This window comes from Prinia subflava, chromosome Z (genome assembly GCF_021018805.1).
Source record: "Prinia subflava isolate CZ2003 ecotype Zambia chromosome Z, Cam_Psub_1.2, whole genome shotgun sequence".
NCBI classification, from domain to species: domain Eukaryota; kingdom Metazoa; phylum Chordata; class Aves; order Passeriformes; family Cisticolidae; genus Prinia; species Prinia subflava.
In genome coordinates this window covers 37,656,977-37,676,211 of record NC_086283.1, presented here as the reverse complement: position 1 = coordinate 37,676,211, position 19,235 = coordinate 37,656,977, and the positions used below count along the sequence as shown (strand labels likewise).

General features: G+C 37.6%; 1 protein-coding gene across 1 annotated transcript in view; it reads left to right on the top strand.

The window, feature by feature from the left end:
* ADGRV1 (adhesion G protein-coupled receptor V1) overlaps nt 1-19,235 on the top strand; it is a 264,541-nt gene that overhangs the window by 163,250 nt on the left and 82,056 nt on the right. The window contains exon 84 of the mRNA XM_063423040.1: nt 18,011-18,127. Coding sequence (XP_063279110.1) covers nt 18,011-18,127 — 117 coding nt within the window. The remainder of the gene's footprint in view (nt 1-18,010; nt 18,128-19,235) is intronic.

The following is a 19,235-nucleotide window of genomic DNA, read 5'->3' as shown; positions in this document are numbered from 1 at the left end:
TGCTGCTTGGTGCTTATGTATTTCATAGTAATCTTCTGAATTTTCTTCGTTTTCTCATAATCACTATCATCAGAGTATTACAGAATCCCTTACAGATTTTCTCTTGGTTGTATTTTTATTTAATTTATTTACTTCCTTAGACTTTTTTTTTTGGTTTGTTTTGGGGTTTTTGTTTGTTTGTTTGTTTTGTTTTGTTTTGTTGTGGGTTTTTTGGGGTTTTTTTTGTTTTGTTTTGTTTTGTTTTGTTTTTTTGTTTTCATGGTTATTTTTGATTTTAGTTTTCCAGTCAAAGCAAACTGGAATCCTTTAAATTTGTTTGAAATACAAACTGTCCCCCCAACTCTGGGACAGACAGGCTAGAAAGTCACTGAGCAAAAAGTGCCTGGGAGTGCTTGTCAATAGCTGGCTGAACATGAGTGAGCTGTGCCCAGGTGGCCCAGAAGGCTGATGGCATCCTGGCCTGGCCAGCAGAAATGTGGCCAGCAAGAGCAGGCCACACCTTGAGTTCTGGGTTCAGTTTTGGACCCCTCTATTTAGAAAGGACATTGAAGTGCTTGGATCTGTCCAAAAAAAGTAGAATGGAGTTGATGAAGGGTCTGGAGCACAAGTCCTGTGCTGAGAGAGTGTCTGAGGGAGTTGGAGTTACTTACTCTGGAGAAAAGGAGGTTCAGTGGTGACTTCATCACTCTCTACAGCTCCAGGTTTTGGCCAGGTGAGGGTCAGTCTCTTCTCCTGTACAAACTAGCAACAGGATGAGAGGAAATAGACTCAAGCTGCGCCAGGGGAAGTTCAGGTTGTACATTAGGGGGAATTTCTCCGCAGAAAGGGTGATTAAACATTGAAATGGGCTGCCTAGGGAGGTGATCGAATCACTTAAGGAAAGACTGGACTTAGTGCCATGGCCCAGTTGGCATAGTAGTTTTCAGTCAGAGGTTGGACTTGATGGTGTCAGAGTTCTTTTACAACCTAATAGATTCTGTGATTTTGTGTGATTTGATGATCCTGTTATGATACATGTAACAGTGCACAAAAGCATAGTAAATCATAGGAACTGCTGAATTTCATGGGAAATACTTTATAGCAATCTTCCTTCGGGTTTATCTATTTAGACAGTGACAAACTCACTAAAATGCATATGATGGTGGTGGATTTACAATTACGTAGGTGACTTTCACTTTGGCACAAACAGATGTGCCCACTGAGAGGCAGTCTTTACCCACACTCCAATCCAAATGCTCATAAACCTGACATTTTCTAAATTTCATTAATATAGGATTTTTATACTTATTCAGTGTGAATTTTATTTATAAGTACTTTACCTAAGGAGGCAATGAAAGGCAGCTTCATATTGTAGTCTCTAAAAAATTTTGAATTGATGCTCTATTTTAAGCAGTCATATCAATAGCTCTAATATGCCACAGATACTAGCAAACAAAGTAAGTAACAGGGTTGAGACTGTGAAAGGGAAAAACTGTGAGCAGAATTTTGGGGTTTTTCTGCATAGATACTATTTTTGTAACATTAGAGCTTTACAATTCTACTCAAGACTCAAAAATGCAGTAAAACATTGAAAAACAATACCTTTTTCAATTATATACATTTATACTTCACAATGACAAATATGGAGTGAAAAGTAGAAATTTCGTTTTTTGATTACATTCACATTGCTTCCAAATAAGGTTGAGTTTTGTTGCTGTCTGTGTGCAAATCAGAGAAATAAGGAAAATCTGTAGTGGGGGTTCTGGGTCTGCGTAGGAAAGGTGTAGCCGGGCATATACTGTACACCAGGTCTTTTAATCCATTTGCTTGATTCTGCATTTTCAGAATGTGACTGTTTTATGTTTACATCCACTCAAAGGCAGAGGGATATGCAAAGTTACATCATGTTTTATGCAGTAATGCTGCTGTAGCTGCACTTTGCTCACAGCACAGTTTGTAGGACAAGATAATGCGTTTTTATACTAGCAACACAATTGGACAAACTACGTAAGACTTCTAATTTGCCAACATTTTTAGGGATGAAGAACTGAATAAGCAGATAGCATCCCTCAACTTCTTAATTTCTTTACTGATTAGGTACTTCACACAAGTTTGCTACCCCACTAAATGGTCAATTTTGTCCATTGCCAGTGACCCAAAGGAGCCATTATGGAAGCCCGCAATTGCTGGGAAATTTTAGGAGATTCCTATTTTTTCTTTTTACCCAATACTTCTTGCTGAACTCTGTAATGCCTTGGTTCACTTGGCAGATTTAGAGGTAGGTAGTTTGATTTACTCTGGGCTGTGTCTTGGAGAAACAACAAAATTCTTGGGAGGTTCAAAACAAACTTGTACTTGCGAACATTAGAACATGGAGGTAAAATAAAGTAACTTGGCAAATTTTAAAACAACCCAGAGAAAGTAAGGAACTTCACAAATTTTAACTTATCTAAACACAATAAGGCATTTAACAAGGCACTGATTGGAATTTTTTAGTCTGACTTACAGTATGTTTTGAGAAGAAGAAGATAGGAAAAGAAAGAGAGAGAGAAAGAGAGAAAAAGGAGAGAGAAATGTGTATAATCACCACCTGAAGATCCAGTGTGGTGTCAGTTGCTTTTAAATCCTGGGCAGTAGAACACCCCAATTTAGCACGTGTCACCATTCTTTTGTCTGCTCCTGTTGGCTGGGACTCTCCTCCAGGCATGAACCTGCCCTTAAATGTTTCCACCAGTGCCACTGGTTGATGTGTCCCATTTTGGACTGGAACAGAGACTGATTAAAGGCACCAGGGGGCAAGGGCAAGCAGTGGCCATCCCAGCAACAATGTGCTCACCCTTGTCCTCCTCAAATTCCCACCTGGTTCTTTTGAACAAGTCCACTGGTCTGAAAGTTCCCATCCAGGTGGTCATTCAATGTGAAAAATGAAGCTTACCCAGGGGCATTTTATTAGTCAGGCCTCGGAAAGCAAGGGTATGCCTGTGAAGTCCTTTCCTGGCAGAGATAAATAGAAACTTGCCCTGCTTCAAACTGGACCCAGGGCAGCTCTGTTTAGTTGCAGTTAAGAGTAGCTTTGTGTTCAGACTAATGTGGGGCTTGGCCTCTCAACAAGACTTATTTTCTCAAGTGTTACATAGCGTTAGTCACACTTTGCAGCTTTTGATGTGAAGCTAGCTCATATTCAGCTGACTTTAAGCATAACACAGATAAAGTCACATCTGTGTAAAAGATACAATACAAATTAAAACTGACCTTACACAACATGGGCGATGGCCGTGCATGGCAGAAGTTCTCCCCTCACTGTGCCTGTGGACATGCATTTGGGCTATTTGCAAACATGGCCTGGGGGTGGGTGGCATAATGGGGAGGTGCAGGGAGTGAGAGTGTTGGAAGGTGCCCCCATAGATGAGGTTAACTGAGGAGCTAAGGAAATTGTTTGCTTTGAAATGACAAAATTCAGTTTAGCTATGGTGTCAAAAAGCAAGTAGCATGTTATCAATGCAAGTTTGTAGTTCAGAAGATATTTCAGTGATAGTATTTGACTGCATGAACATATAAAGAAGAAACAGAAGACCAAAATATGGTGATGAGGTCATTTCAGTTAATAAATGAATAAGCTGTTTTATGTACATTTGACCTTCTGGTGTTGATTAATTGAACACGTGTGAGGGATCTGAGGAGAGCAGTTGCTATTCTTAGTATAGTCAAGTGTAGGAATCATTTGAAACACTTGGTCACAGCAAAAACATCCTTGTTTCTGTAGGAACAAGAAAAAGGTTGAAACTAAGTACAGGAACAAACTCTGTAAGGAGACAGGTTTGAGATGTGTGAGTGTTTAAGACAAATATTCTCTGTTTGGTTGGCATTACTATAACATATAGAGATAATACTGTGTTCCTAGAAAAAGAGAAGTTGCAGAAAAGGTGTTTTTGTTTCTGTCTTGAAAGTAAGTGTGGTTAGTTGCTTTAGAACTATCAGTTAAGCAGACAGGGTTTTTGCTTTCTTACATGTGCTCCCATATACAAAGCTGTTCTGCTTAGCCTGTTTTCATTGTATATGTAATCTAAGTATACACTTTGCAAAGCTGGTTTTCAAAACTGTGTGTTCTGTCAACTTATTTCTGCCTGCAGAATTACCACATACGCATGAGAAATATTCATCATTTTGGGCCTGCTGAACTTTAACAGCTCTAAGTTTTACAGCAACTGACCTGCAGAGGAGCTGGAGTCATCTGAGACAAGTAATGTAAACAGAGTTAGGCAGCTATCAGCTTACAAATAACTCTTTTTGAGGAACATAGATCTGAAGTTCTTTGATTCTGTCATATCAAGCAAAAAGTAGTCTTTGTACAATGAGTGGCAGGAGTATATCCAGTATTTAAAACAATCCTAGAAAAAATTATTAGGCCATGGATATTTATCTTTCTCATGCTGAATGCTGTAATGTGAGTTAAGATTTGAGAGGAATTCTCCAGTGCACACCAGTATACAGTATACATTCTGTGAAGCCACAGAAGATTTTCTATTCTTGCAGCATTTTTTTGCACTCAACTAGTGGTACACAGACTGGTCTGGATACCAGTTTAACTATAATTAAAAATGCAATATGATCATTACATATGACAAGCTTTCCTTACTATTGTAGAATGTACTGTAGAAGACATAATTCTTGAACTGAGAATAATGTCTTAATCACCTGTTAAATATTTAATTGTCTAAAAGCAATTTTTGTGCAATAGGGTTGGTTGGAAAATAATTTGAAATGTTTTCAGTTTCTTTGTCTGGTTTCAGTTTTACACAATAAAACAGAAAGTGATTCAGAAATTGCTGCCCTATTAGGAATAATGTTGATAGGAATAGGAACATCCAATGGGTCAATATGTGGCTCTGAGACTGGTGTAATTGGAAAAAAATCGGGACTTTTTTTTGTGGGATGTTCTATTCAACACCTGGTCTCCTGACATGTGATGGGATACAACTTTATCAGAAGAAAGAAAAAGCACTGACACAACAGGTAGTGGAACTCACTGGTAGAGCTTTAAACTAGCCTGGAAAGGGAAAATAATCAGGCTTAAGGGTGATGAGTGATGGGATCCCTCAATCTGCTCTAGAAGGTGTTGGCTACAATGTATCACACCTGAAATGTTTCTACACTCGTGTACAGAGCATGAGGAACGCACAGGAGGAGCTTTCACTCCTCCCAGAGAGGCTTTCGCTGTATCCCAGAGATTTGACATCACTGGCACGAGTGAAACCTGTTGGAATGAGTCCTGTGACTCCAGTCCTGTGACTGGAGTGCCCTGTTGGATGGTTCCAGGCTCTGCAGGAGGGATAGGCAGGGCAGAAGAGGCTGGGGTGGCACTGCATGTAATAGAGGGGTCAGAGTATGTGGAGCTCACAGTTGGCAATGGCACAGCTGAGAGCCTCTGGGTTAGAACCAAAGGGCAAACAAATAAAGGGAGAGTCTACTATAGACCTTCGGGCCAGGATGATGCAACCCTGCATGTGTGGACAGCCTGGGAAATGAGATGCTGGAAAGCAGTGCCATGGAAAGGGACCTGAGAATCCTGGTGAATGACAATTTAACTATGAGTCAGCAGAGCTGAAATGCTGGAAATACCCTTCCCAAGATTACACCTGCCAGGTGTGTCCATATGGCTTGAAGGACAAAGGGACAAGATGGTGTCAGATCCCTCCCAGGAAGGCAGGAGCTTGCAGAGCAGTTCCAGTGGCAGATGAAGACCCTCATCAAGGGTCAGCACCCTTCTCAGCAGGGGACAGCAGGGTGCAGATGGCAGGCAAAGCAGTGGGCTGAACACATTCAGTGAATTCTCTCCCCTGCTGGGCACTGCTGACAACCAGCAACCCAGACCAGAGAGGGACTACTGTCTTCAAGCCCACTTACTTAAAAAAAGAAGGTAGTGTGATAACATGTTCTGTATTCTCACTATATATATGAGAAACTATTCTAAAAAACATTGTATTCTGTAGTGTTCATTAGAAGTTCGAGTCCCTAAATATAAAAATAATGTAGCAGGCACTAACTTTTCAGACTAGTTTCATAGGCATGTGCTCTCCAGAATAAACACTAGTGTATTTTAAATAACTTCTTGTGTGAAGACAGTTGGAATAACAATAATTTTAGGAATAACTGATTTTCCCTGCCTTTCTTTTTCACGTGTTGGCAGGACCACAGAGCACAAGCTATAGCTAGATAAGGAAGTTTCTGTGTTTGTGTTTGAAAAAGTGATTCAATCTGTACCCCTGAACTAAATCCGTGGCAGGAGGATTCACCTTCTGAATTCTATAAATACTTCATCCATTTCTGGAACTTATTTTTACAATAATGTTTGAGTACTAAAAGTTGTACTTAATACCTAATCTATGCTATTGCTCAGGGGTAGATACATTCTAGGATCCTTATCTTTTTGGCATATTTAGTGCATTTGTCTTTGTTTGTTTTTAACTAAGTTAATACTCAGAGCACTAGTGCCCCAGTTCCTTCCCCCATTTGTTTAAAGATGAGTTGAGTCTGTAAAGAACAGATAAACTATGTCTACTAAGATATTATTTAATACTTTTTAATCTACATTAACTGGCATGGTCCCAGTGATTTTATTATACATACTGGAAGATCCCTGTCTTCAAGTGGCATCACCCTCAATCTTTACTGCTTGTTAAAGCCCATGCAATTACTAAGTGGCATTGATTATTATGGGTTAAAAACTCAATCTTTCCACTAGCACAACAAAATCTAAAGGGTTTCTTTTTCTGTTTCTGTTAGGCAGGGAGATCTGCTGCTACTCTACAATTATGAAGCCTTTTGCCCAAAAAAACAGATAAAGTTTCCTATATAATAATTTAAAAATATATACTTATCACGAATTCACAGATTAATAGAATCAATTAGGTTAGAAAAGGATCCTGAGATCATCAAGTCCAAACTTTGACCAAACACCACTAACCATGTCAGCTAACCATGGCACTAAGTGCCACATTAAATCTTTCCTCTAACACTTCCAGACATGGTGAGTGATCCACCTGCCTGGGCAGTCCATTCCAACATCTGATCACCCTTTCTGTGGAGAAGTTCCTCCTGCTGTCCAACCTGAACCTTTCCTGCTGGAGTTTGAGACTGTGTCATCTCATCTTGACACTAGCTGTCTGGGAGAACATTTCTTTGATATCATAGGGTAAAAATAATAGTAGAACTAGATAATTTACATATTAGCCTTTGTTGAAGAATTCTTTCTTAGTAAGTAATTTTTTAACTAAATGTATTAATATTTTAAAAGCTTCGGCAAAAGTCAAATTGCTTCAATTAAATATTCTTTCCTCTCACACAAGACTGAATGTTAAAATAGCTCTTCCAAGCAATAGATGAAGACAGATCCCATATTCTTGTGAAGATATCTCTCTCTATATGTAAAGCTCTGGAGGTTTTTTTGAGACCATAGACAGCATGCACTCTACCAACAGATGCAATGCTGAGAATAATAATAATTTACTCTCACCAGCCTTCTGTTAGGGGTTATATTTTTAGTATACCTGCTTTTTGATCTGTGTATGCAGCCACTGATTCTTTAAATATATCTCAGATTACCTCAAATTAGGACTTTTTTGCTTAGCCTGTTGTATTTTGACTGAAAAAGAAAAGGAAAACCCCTCAGGAAGATTTCAGAGTTGTACAGAGAGGCTAATTTAGGCAGAGGTTTTTACTGAAGCATTATGAAACCAGAAGACACTCTTTGTCTGGAATTACATCTTGATTCTTTCTTTATTTAAGAAAACAAATAGATAGTTATAGAATCATAGAACAGTTTGAGTTGGAAGAAGCTTAAGTTTTATTTATTTTCAACCCCACTGCTGTGAGCAGAGACAGCCCCCACTAGAGTAGGTTGTGTCCCTTTCCTCCAGCATGTGACTACAACACACAGCTTATCCTTCACAACTGACTAGCCTTGTGGAGGAACATAAGATTCCTTTTCAACCATGCCTCAAATACTATCCATGGCTGCATGCTGATTGCATCCTGACCTCAGTTTATGGTAAGGCTGCCCTACTTTGTGCTGTGACTCCTACAGGGGATAAATCTGCAGGCAAGCAGATGGAGAGCTGCACATTATTCCAGCCAGCATCAGGGTTCTGTGGAGTAATTTTTTATTTCTCATCTTTAGGTTATTGTTAGACTACAAAAAATTAGAATAGTTCTGATGGGAAGGAACCTACAATAATCATCAAGTCCCATGGCCTGATCACTTCGAGGATGAGGAATAGTTCAAGCATTTTTTAAGGGTTTTATCCAAATACCTCTTAAACACTGACAGGCTTGGGACACTGACCATGGGACATGGGACACTGACCATTCTGAACTATTTACATGAAGGATCAGAGGTCATCACATGTTTTTCCTTGCAATAATTTTACTTGCCCAACATCACATTTTGTTGGACCTGGATAGAGTCCTAAATTCAGTTTAGAGTTCATAAATGGTCATGCCATCAAATTTGTGTGTACTTGTTGCTGGAATCTTATACCTGAACTTCAAGGAAAACTCTATTCAGAAATGTAGGAAGTGAGAATCCATGTTATTGAAAGCTTTTCCTGATAAACCCCATAAGGGAACATAGATCCAAACCTGAGAAACCTCTAGAGTAAATTAATATTTCAGGGCAGATCTGCTCAGGGTCTTCTAGATAGAAAACAATATGACACAGATCTTACTGTAGAAAGTCAAAGTCCCTCAGAGGAGCTTGTTTTGGACCAAATCAGCACATTCAGAGCAGAGCCCTGAGCTCTATGTGAGTACTTGAACCTGGAAAAAATTGAAGATAAATTTTTGATAGTTTTACAAAGATTTTTTACAAAGAAGCTTCTATTTGCATCATTACATTAAAACTGTTGTATTATTGTGAATGTTGCAGCAGGACAGGATGTCTGGCTCTTGTTCTGTCACAATAAAAGTAATAAAAGCAACCTGTATATTTGTTGCAGATCTAAAAGAAGATGATAACAAAAACTCTTTATGGGGTACTATGCCACTAATCTATCCAGATTTTTTTCTGAATTTGGACGCAAAACTAAATGGGTTAGGACCTTCTAGGATGTTAGACTGTGTTAGTCCTTATTTTTCCTCAACATACTCTTTGTAGAGTATGGTACAATTGAGGCAGAAGACAAGCTGTGTTAGATGACCTCATGCAGTTGGGGGCTTGCGTCAAGCTTGTTTTGAGAAGAGTGTGAGCTGTCCCTGTGTTTCCTCAACAGCTAACTTCAACTGCATAGTCAGCTGTGTGCTAGCGTGCTCTGCATTATGGTGCCTCACACCCTTGTACCTCTATCCTGCACACTCAGATTGCTATCTCCTTGCTCAGAGAACCAAAAAAATGTCCCTGAGCCTAAAAATGTGAAGCAAAGAGAGCAGGGATTGAACCCAGCATGAACCCATCTTTCCTGCCCACCTGAAAGAAAGGAATGAGTAACATATGGTTACTAACATCTAATCACTACTGAAAATGGTTACCTATTCTGCTGCTGCTTAATAAAGTGTAAATATTTTTACAAAAGCACTGTGGGTCACTGTTGTGAAAATAATTTCAGCATTTCAAGGTATTTTGTTTCAGTTAGCTGAAATATTCACAAAGGAACTTTATCTGCTTATTTTAATGATATTAATACAGAATAAATATGAAATAAAATCCTAGTAATTGAACTTTTCACCCAGTCAAATACTATGTTTCAAATCTTCTAACTTATACAACCTTTTCCTCTGTGCTGTAATACATGCTGTATGTTGTATTGTTACTTTTTTCAGGAAAACTGACTTAAAATATTTGCTGGTGTCCATGAATCTCTCCAGTTTTTTTTGTACATCCTTGGTTGGTATTTTTGTCCTGGCATTTACTATCAGAACCGAAAACACCAGAACACTTGGCTCACATCTGTGCTGTCCTGCCCTACAAAGCAGCAACAAAAACTATGATTCATATGCACTATTATTAAGCAGTGTTCCTGTGTTCAAGGGGGGGGAACCCCTTTTTACCCATATAAAGTAAATTCAAAGCATAAGAGAGCAGTTCAGTTAGGACATGAGAGTTTAAATGTGTTTATTTTCCTACATTACTGTTCATTGCAATTAAGGAACAACAAAAGGAACAGCACTTTAAATTATGGTCTTGATACTGTTCCTCTGTTGAGATTGGGTTGATATAATCATAGATAACATGTGGTTGGGCTCTTTGTTTTCTCTTCTTTTTTTTAATATAGCTGCATGTAAACCACCTCTGTAAGGCAGACAGTCTCCATGTAGACAACTTAATAAAGTTGATAAAAGACACAAAATAGTTTAATGTGAAAAGAAATTAGATGACCACTCTTAGGATCCATTTCAGTAAGACATAAGAATGCATTTCTGTCTAGAAGAGGAGAAGATCTAAAGCTTTGTGAGCTCATACTGTGAAACAGCATTTCACTTAAATTGCAAAAATGTGGCAGAAGTATACTGACACGTTCCTCACAGGCACACTCCCAATTGTTTTAAAAGAGTTGATCAGTTGTTCTGCAGGTTTCTCCAGGTGGGAAGGATCTTTTTCTCAGCTGCAGGAGGCAGAGTGCTTCTGTTGAAGTGGGAAAATAAAACTGGTGTGAGCAGATTTGTCAGACCTCACCCCTGTCCCCTCTTACAGGGCTAAATGCTTGTTGTTCAGCTGCTTGATGCTTTTATGTTTGCTGGAGTTAGCGTCTCCACAGCTCTTCCCCTAAAGCATTGCAAGATGTTCTTTTTTCTTGACCCATCACAACATGCTGCCTTTTCATCACTTCTTGCAATTGGGAAAGTTTATTGGTCTTGGATTTATTCTCCCCTTGTGAAAACATTTTTCAATTCTTAAAATGATAAATTAGGTTTTACTGCTTTATTATTTTATTTTTACCTTTTATTTTACTTACTGCCTCAGGGTTTTAACACTTCCAGTATTATTGCCAAAACTTTCTGGTTTGCAGCTTGTTTACTTCCTGGTTAACAACTTGCATGGTTAATATTGCATCAGATAGACTTAGTTCTTTGTAAACTACTTTTTTTTCAGTATTTACTGCATTGTCGGGCTGAAAAATTGGGGCAGAACATTAAGATAGACTGATTTGAGTTGACTGGAACATGGTTAATAAGTTACCTATGGTTTTCAACAGACAAACCTTCTAGTCCTCCTCACTGCATGTTGCTCATTCTCTGAATGGAAATATGTGATATGGTTTGCCAAAAAATGCAAGGAAAAACATTTTGTTTAAATTTTTTCTTGGTTTTTCTTTTCTTTTTATTTTTTTTTAAGGAATATTCTTTCTTTCATCACAGTGCTTCAAATTCATGAGCTTAATTGCATTTTGAACAGCTCTTAAGTGTTGTCACATAAATGACTTACAATCAGTACTTTTCAAAGAAGATCAAACTAGTTTTCAGTCAGCCTCACTGTCTGCATTTCCAGCCCATAATTCAACAACTCATCTATGAATATCTTACCAGAGAAAGAGTCAAAGGCTTTAATAAAGTCATTTGCAGGGTTAGCTGCTCTGTCACATTCCCAAGGGTGAATATGAGGCTGCCCAGCTGATAATTGCCCAGATTCTCCTCCTTGCATTTCTTGACCTTTGTTTTCCTCCAGTCTTTAGGAACTTTCTACTCACCTGATGGTTGAAAAGGTATCACAAGAGGTCTTGCAATGACAACAACCAGCTCACTCAACACTCATGTGTGCATCCTATCAGGTGCCATTGTCCATGTGCTAGATTATTCTCAGTCCTGACCCTCTTCCACCAAGGGTATATCTCCCTTGCTCCAACCTTATCCCCTGCTTTCTGGGACACAGCATCCCTGAAGGCTGGTCTTAACTAGAAAAGTCTGGGGCAAAGAACACATTTAGTATTTCTACGTTTGTTGCAGAGTAAAGATAAGATTTGTTTCCTTGTGTCATGTGCTGTATCCTTATTTTGAAGTCTAACATATGGTAGCATTTCAGCACTAACCATGACAAACTGGAATTACTACTGCTCTTATTTATTTTTCATACATAATTCCTATTTCAGTTTTCAGACAACTTCTCTGTTGAGTTTTTTTTTACTTGATTGGTATGGAATTTTTTCCATCTTCTGGTCTTTCCATTTTTCTCTTTTGTACAATATTAAAAAGGCAACTTACACTCATTGTGTTCTCTGTATATTTCTGTTATGAGGCCAGGTTAAGGTCTGCTGATTCTGAACTTAGAGTTTAATAAATTCATCAATCATTAGAAAGCTCATTAGTTTGCTCACATCATCTATAGTTGGCATCAGTGAATAAACTTTGTGCATTTGGTTTGGTTGACAGTAGTGTTGTCTTCTTGCGTGGAATTTTGTTAAGGTTGGTTGGTTCCTTGGTTGGTTGGTTAGTGAGTGAGATTTTTTTATATATAAATGAAGAGAGAATAATGTAAAATTTCTGGTAAAAATTTTCAGTGAGACAGGAAAAGTAAATATATGAGATGTGACTCCAAACAGAAAAAAAATTCAATCTTTGCAGCATCAGAGAAGATAGTGATAATAAAGGTCACCACAGAGATAAAGTCAAGATGGTGTAAAGTTAGTAGCATGAAGTGAAGGTTATGGTTACCAAGAGAAAAGGAACATTCAAAGGATAGGTGCATTCATAGTTTGAAACAAAAAAGCTCCCAATCCTTTGATAAGACTTGTAGAATACCTTGTAGGTTTCACGGCAAGTGCTTTTAAAAAATCTTTCACTTCTAAGTGCCAGTATGTGACTGGAAGATAATATATATGAGTAATATATAGTAAAAAACCAGTTAATATTGACGACTGGAGGACCATTAATACAATATCAGAAGAATCTAAGACTTTAAAAAAAAGTTCTATTGAAAGTCAATAGTGATAAATGAATGAGAAAATAGAACTCACATGTGCTTATACTTACATCAAACTAGTCTGATAATTTTCTTTGATGAGATAAATACAGTAAAGTACATAATGTGTCACATAATTAAAATAATTATGTAAAATAATAATGGAGGGAGATTAGTCCAGGAACTCAGATCTGAGAACATACAGACTAACGGGAAAAGACAACTATGACAGAGGGACAAAGAGAGGTTTTAGGACCACAATTGCTGGTCCTAAAGCCCTGGTTGTGAACAGAAAATAACATGCCCAGGCAAAATACACCAATGACAGAAAGTAGAGAAATGCTGATGCTAAGGGGTAGTGAGGTAGAATGTAGAAAGGTGTGAATAGCTTTGAAGACTGAAGTGTGTAATACAGGAATATTTTCTAGAACAAGTTGAACAGTCATAACTTGTAGGCTAACACCAAAATTCTGCACCAAGGAGTAGTTGGTTACAAATAAGAAGGAAAGCTGTGTGTACCAGATAATCACGGAGGTATTACCATATATCAGCCTAAAAAGCCAACTGTATTCTGGGCAGCATCCAAAGCAGTGTGTCCAGCAGGTTGAGGGAGAGGATTTGGTCCGTTCACTCCACTCTCATAAGACCCCACCTACAATCATGTCTGAGGTCTCAGCCCAGAAGGGGCATGGACCTGTTGGAATAAGTCCACCAAGATGATTAAAGGGATGGAACACCTCTCTTATGAGGAAAAGCTAGGAGAGTTGGAATTGCTCAGTCTGGAGAAGATAATGCTTTGGGGTGACCAGATTGTGGCCATCCAGTATCTGAAGGGAGCCTACAAGAAAGATGGAGAGAAACAGTTTGCAGGAGTATGTAGTGACAGAGCAAGAGGAAAGGACTAAAACTGACAGTAAGTTTAGATTAGATATTAGGAAAATACTCTTTACTGTGAGGGTGGTGAGGAACTGGCACAGATTGCCCAGAAAAACTGTAGCTGCCCCTTTCTAGGAAGTGTTCAAGGCCAGGCTGAATGAGGTTTAAAGCAACCTGGTGTAACGGAAGGTGTCTCTGCCCATCACGGGATTTTGGAACTAGATGATATTTAAGGTCCCTTCCAAATGGTTCTGTAAATCTGTGATCAGAAGTTTTTGCATGGTATATAGGGAGGTAAGAGAAGTGCAGAATGAGAATCTTGTGAAATCTCAGCAGCTTTTCACCATCCAACCCTGACTAAGTGTTTTCATGAAGGACAGAATCAATGTGTCACCAGTGTAGAGAAGGACCATGAAATTGGTGCATAAGCTGCAAAGACTTTTTGCACAAGGACAAGTTTTCACATGTGTGCATACCTTTCAATGTGTAGAGTTACTGTGAGAAACAAGGTAAATTGATCTAGGCAGATGCTGTATTTGTGGAGCTAAACTGCTTTTGCTGTCCAGATCAGCTTAGGCATCTCTACAGAGTACTGTGTTGTGCAGTGGCTCAATTAACCCTGAAAAATGGAGCCTGAGAGAGAGTACTACTGCCTTCCATAAATTCATCATGCTACAAACCTCGCAGAGGAGGAAATCATGTGTAACCTGAGCGACTTACAACACAAAAAAACCCCAGATATAAGCTGACCATGAAAAAGCGCAGGCTGGAAACTAGGAGCAGATCTCAGCTAGTAGAGGAGTGATGTTCAGGTGCAACCTACCACATGGAAACAGCGGCACAAAAATACTCTTCATACAGAAACATAAAATTTTGTAAATCATCTCATTTATAGTTTGATGTTGATGACATAGATGGAATATTCTGCTAAAAATTTCCTTGAAGTAATTGCTAGATAATTGTCTTAAAGTTTTAAAATAATTGCACTGTCTTTGATTAACTGAGAAAATGACTGTCAGATGGGGACCCTGTCAAAGAGCTTTTTGCTGTTATACAAAAGTGCATTTATTTATTGTATTTTAATTTTAAACTTTTTTGTTTTTTTCACTTAGTCAAGGGGAACCCTTTGAATAATATGCTATCACGATAATTTTCAGTGTGGTATGGAACCATCACAGTCAAATTAATAAAAGTATCAGCCTGCTACTTGAGTGATTTAAGGGATTATCAATTAAATCATTTTGGGTCAAGGCTGATCACCTTGACAAGTATAAGGAAGAAATATTTTATCATCTCAGCATAGAACTAAATGTCAATATACAAAGATTGAAAAGGGCTATTTAAACTCTAAGTTCTGTTTAAACCATATTATAATGAGTATATATTTTAAAGATCCAAGAGGGAATAACTTGTTCCAGTAGATGGCACATATTTTTGTTATTAAAGTAATAGGTTGTTACAAAAGGCTGCACACTACAGTTAATAACGAAGTGAAGCACAGAAGACATGAGGCAATCACTCTAAGGAACACTTTATTGGGAAGGCACATTTGTTGGTTTGTGAGGTTTTTTGTGTTATAAACCAACTCTCATTTGTATCTTCTGATGAAGATACAAGATAACAGGTCTATGAAAATGTTATATTTTACCTTATTTTTTTTCTTTTTTTTTTTCCTACTCTACTCTAGCGCCACTAATTACAATGAATTCTTAGCAAAGGGATTATTCCTGCCATATTGCAGTCTTGTTCCTTTAAGAAAAGTCAGTTTCTATCAAAGATATACATTTTTCACACATATATGGACTCTTTGTGTTGTTTTCATTGGAAAACCGTTGATATAGTGATATACTCCTCTTTTTTAATATGCAAAACCTATTTTTCTTGAAGCACAGTAGAATGTGAGGAATTATAATTTCATGGTTATAAATGCAAAATGCTTTCAAGCCAACATTCAGTCCAAAAGGGGTTAAAAGCATATTTCCAGGACTCCATCAGTCTGCTTTTGTGTTTGCATCTCCTATTTGTCTCTGTCTCTGGCCTAGCAGTCTGTCCTTGAAATATACACAAGGCTTCAGAGAACAAAAGATGGTAAAGCCTTTCCACTTAGATGCTTGTTGTCAGTAGAAGCATTTGCTCAAGGCAAATTAGGCAAATTACTACTGGTAATTATTATTGGTAGGTTTTGAGAGAGCTGCTGCTGTGGGGTTATTTTCATGAACACTTCTTGTTTATCCCTCATGGATGGCAGCCATTGCAGATATATTTCAGTTGTGTTTAACCTACCCCAGATGATGAGATTTCTTTCAACAGTGTCAGAATTTGGAAAAGACCAGTTTTATTAAGCTGTGTGTTAACCTCTTAATGACTGAATGGTTGTGTGGCCATGATTAGATGAGAATTCCCAGCAGAAGCTGATAAATACCATAAAATACTTAAAGTGTGTTTTTTTTCCTTTAGATATTGAAATGCATTTCATAAGTGTTTGTAGTCCACTCGCTGTCCAGTTGCTCATTGTTATTATTCCATTTTGTGGTATGGTAGCATTATCCTGTATTTTCAAGGGTACTTTTATGATAAAGAGAGTGTGTAAGGGTTACCAAGTACCATATGAGTGTTTTGTTGCAAGTAGTGTCCACATTTATCCCAAATCACTTAATTTACTTTAACTTTCTTACCTATCCCAACTCCTGATTTTATGTACATAAAATCAGTCTCCATGGCCCACTAATTTCTGTTACTAACAAGGGAATGTGTTGTTGGACAAATAAGTAGTATTTTTTTGTCAGGGAAAGAAAAAATGATCAGCACAGTGGATGAATAGAACCTTTCTTTACATTAACACCTTAAGTCTTTTTTGAATTTTGTATGTAGACCCATTTCTTCTGTAAAGAAATTTCCAGAAGGGGCTAAAGAGATGTGTTTTAACAAATTTCTTCTGTAAAGAAATTTCCAGAAGGGGCTAAAGAGATGTGTTTTAACTTAAAATGCTATGTTGAAATTGTCTAGCTACATTCATAGCAGTCAGAGTTGGAATACCTTTGTTCCTTAGACAATGCATTGGCTACTTATCCAGCCAATATCTAATGCCTTTGACATTTGGCATATCTGTGGAAAACAACCCAAACTGTAACTGCCTTGTGAATGTGAAATCCTGGTATGGTATTAGACAAAGGAATAGTTGCTTCCTCTCTTTTGTCCAGTATTGCTGTCTTAGGGGCTGAGGTATATTCCTACATGTCTGACAGTCTGAGCCGAACAGTAAATACCTCTTGAATTTGTTTACTTGATAAAATATCTGGATTTATTCAAATCGGAAGATAAAATCTGTTTTAGTTTTATACAGAAAAATCTCCACCCCCAGTTACAAAACCTGTGTCTAATGTTGCATGGGAACAAATTTAAACAATAAATATTAAGACTCTCTGTAGTCTCATCATATAGGGTGCAATGTGTTAAAGGAGAGGCCACTGTCTGAGCATTCTGACACCACTCAAGGAGTTACACACGCACCACCCGAGGCTGTCACTGCTGTGACCAGGGTTCTTTTACAGAGGGCAGTTCCAGATGGCCCATAGGTGCCTCTCCTGACTCCTTGCCCATACATACCCTCCCTCCCTCTCAGATGTGCTTGCTCATTCTTCAAGCTTCACCTAAGCATTAAAAAGCCCTAGACTTAGGATAAATGTTACCTAACAACAACAAGAACATCAGTGCAATATCAATATTCTTTTACATTCCAGTCAAAAATATATCTAGGTGTAAAACCACAACTTTTCAACTAAGGCTTCAGCAAATCCAATTGCTAAGCAGGTAAAGCAAAGCAAGGAACGTACTAAATTTGAGTAATATAACTCAATTTAAGTCATTCTACTTAAAATTTACTTTATTACAGAATATTCTGAGTTGGAAGGGACTCACGAGGATCATTGAGTCCAACTCTTAAGTGAATACAGAGATTGAACCTTGGCATTATTAGCACCATGTTCTAACCATCTGAGCCAATCTCAGGTCATACTAAACTACTAACATCTCTCAATAAAGAGATACGAGATGGCCTGCAAAAAGTTTAAAGCTGTTTTTAGGGGTTGACAGTGTTTAAACACAACTTCTTTTGGGTGAATATTAAATGTCCAAGATATCTTTCCTGAGTCTCAGAAATAGTAATTTAGTGTTTATTTTATTTCTAAACTAATTTTTTCCCCTTATTGTTAATATTAAATTAATTTTGTTTAATTCAAATATGCATGTATTTGTTTTTTTCCCCGGCAGGTTTCATTTCTGGCCTCTGCTTACATGAGCCAGCATATCTCAGAGGAAAGCTGCTTTGCCCTTGCATCTGTTACCCATTACCTTTACCTTTGCCAGTTCAGCTGGATGCTTATTCAGGTTGGTATCTTAGTCCTTTTCATCACATCCCCAAAACACCTGTAAAAGTAACTGATTGTTAGACTGTATTTCTATTATATTTTAGTGCATATATATATACACATCTGTATATATATATATACTTTGTGTATATATATATATATATATATATATATACATATGTGTGTATATATATATGTATGTATGTATATATAAACTTTGGATGGCTTTTATTAAACCTAGAGTGACACAACTCCAAGGGTAAATATACAAACACTATCAAGACTTTCCCATTCATTTCCATTACAAATATGTAAGAATGTCCACGTCTCATTTCATCTTCAAAATAAGGAAGAATTGTCTCAGAATAAGGAAGAATTATTTTTCTTACTGTTAATAGTTTTTCTGAATGTCTCTTATTTGGTCTTTTGAAGCAGTCTCTTACAGGTAAAGTGTAAATGTAAACTACTCTGTAATTTGTCAGTGGCAGTTTAGTCATTCAACTTGTATAACATGACAAACATACCTTCATAAGTTTGCATTAAAATACAAAATATATGTATTCATAATAACTGCCAGAATTTTTATAGAACCATAGAATCATTTTGGTTGGAGAAGCCTTCTGGAATCATTGAGTCCAACAGTTAACTCAGTACTGCCAAGTTCTAAATCATGTTCTAAACTACTAAACCATGTCCCCCCGTCCTTTTCTCCAGGCTGAACACCCCCAGCTCCCTCAGCCATTCCTCATCAGAGTAGTGCTCCACAGCTCTGTTGTTCATTTGATATAGATAGAATAGTAAATGGAAAAAAACAGTTGAACTAATATGGAACATCATGAACAATCAAATTAGTTATGGAAAATTACCAGTTGTAAGTTTATCAAAATAACAACCTGTGGGGTTATTTGAAAAAGTACATTATTATGCCTTCATCTAGAAATGTACATTCAGCACCAGTATTTGAGTTAAGAGATTTATTTGTCTGTTATTTTAAAAGGATTTGTCCCCAGCACATTTATTAGAGCTCATTTATACAGCTCTATATATGCAGCTCCATATCTTACCATACAAATCCTCCAATATGCAGGCTGTCAGACCAAACCAAGAATGGCAAATTAGGCTGCATC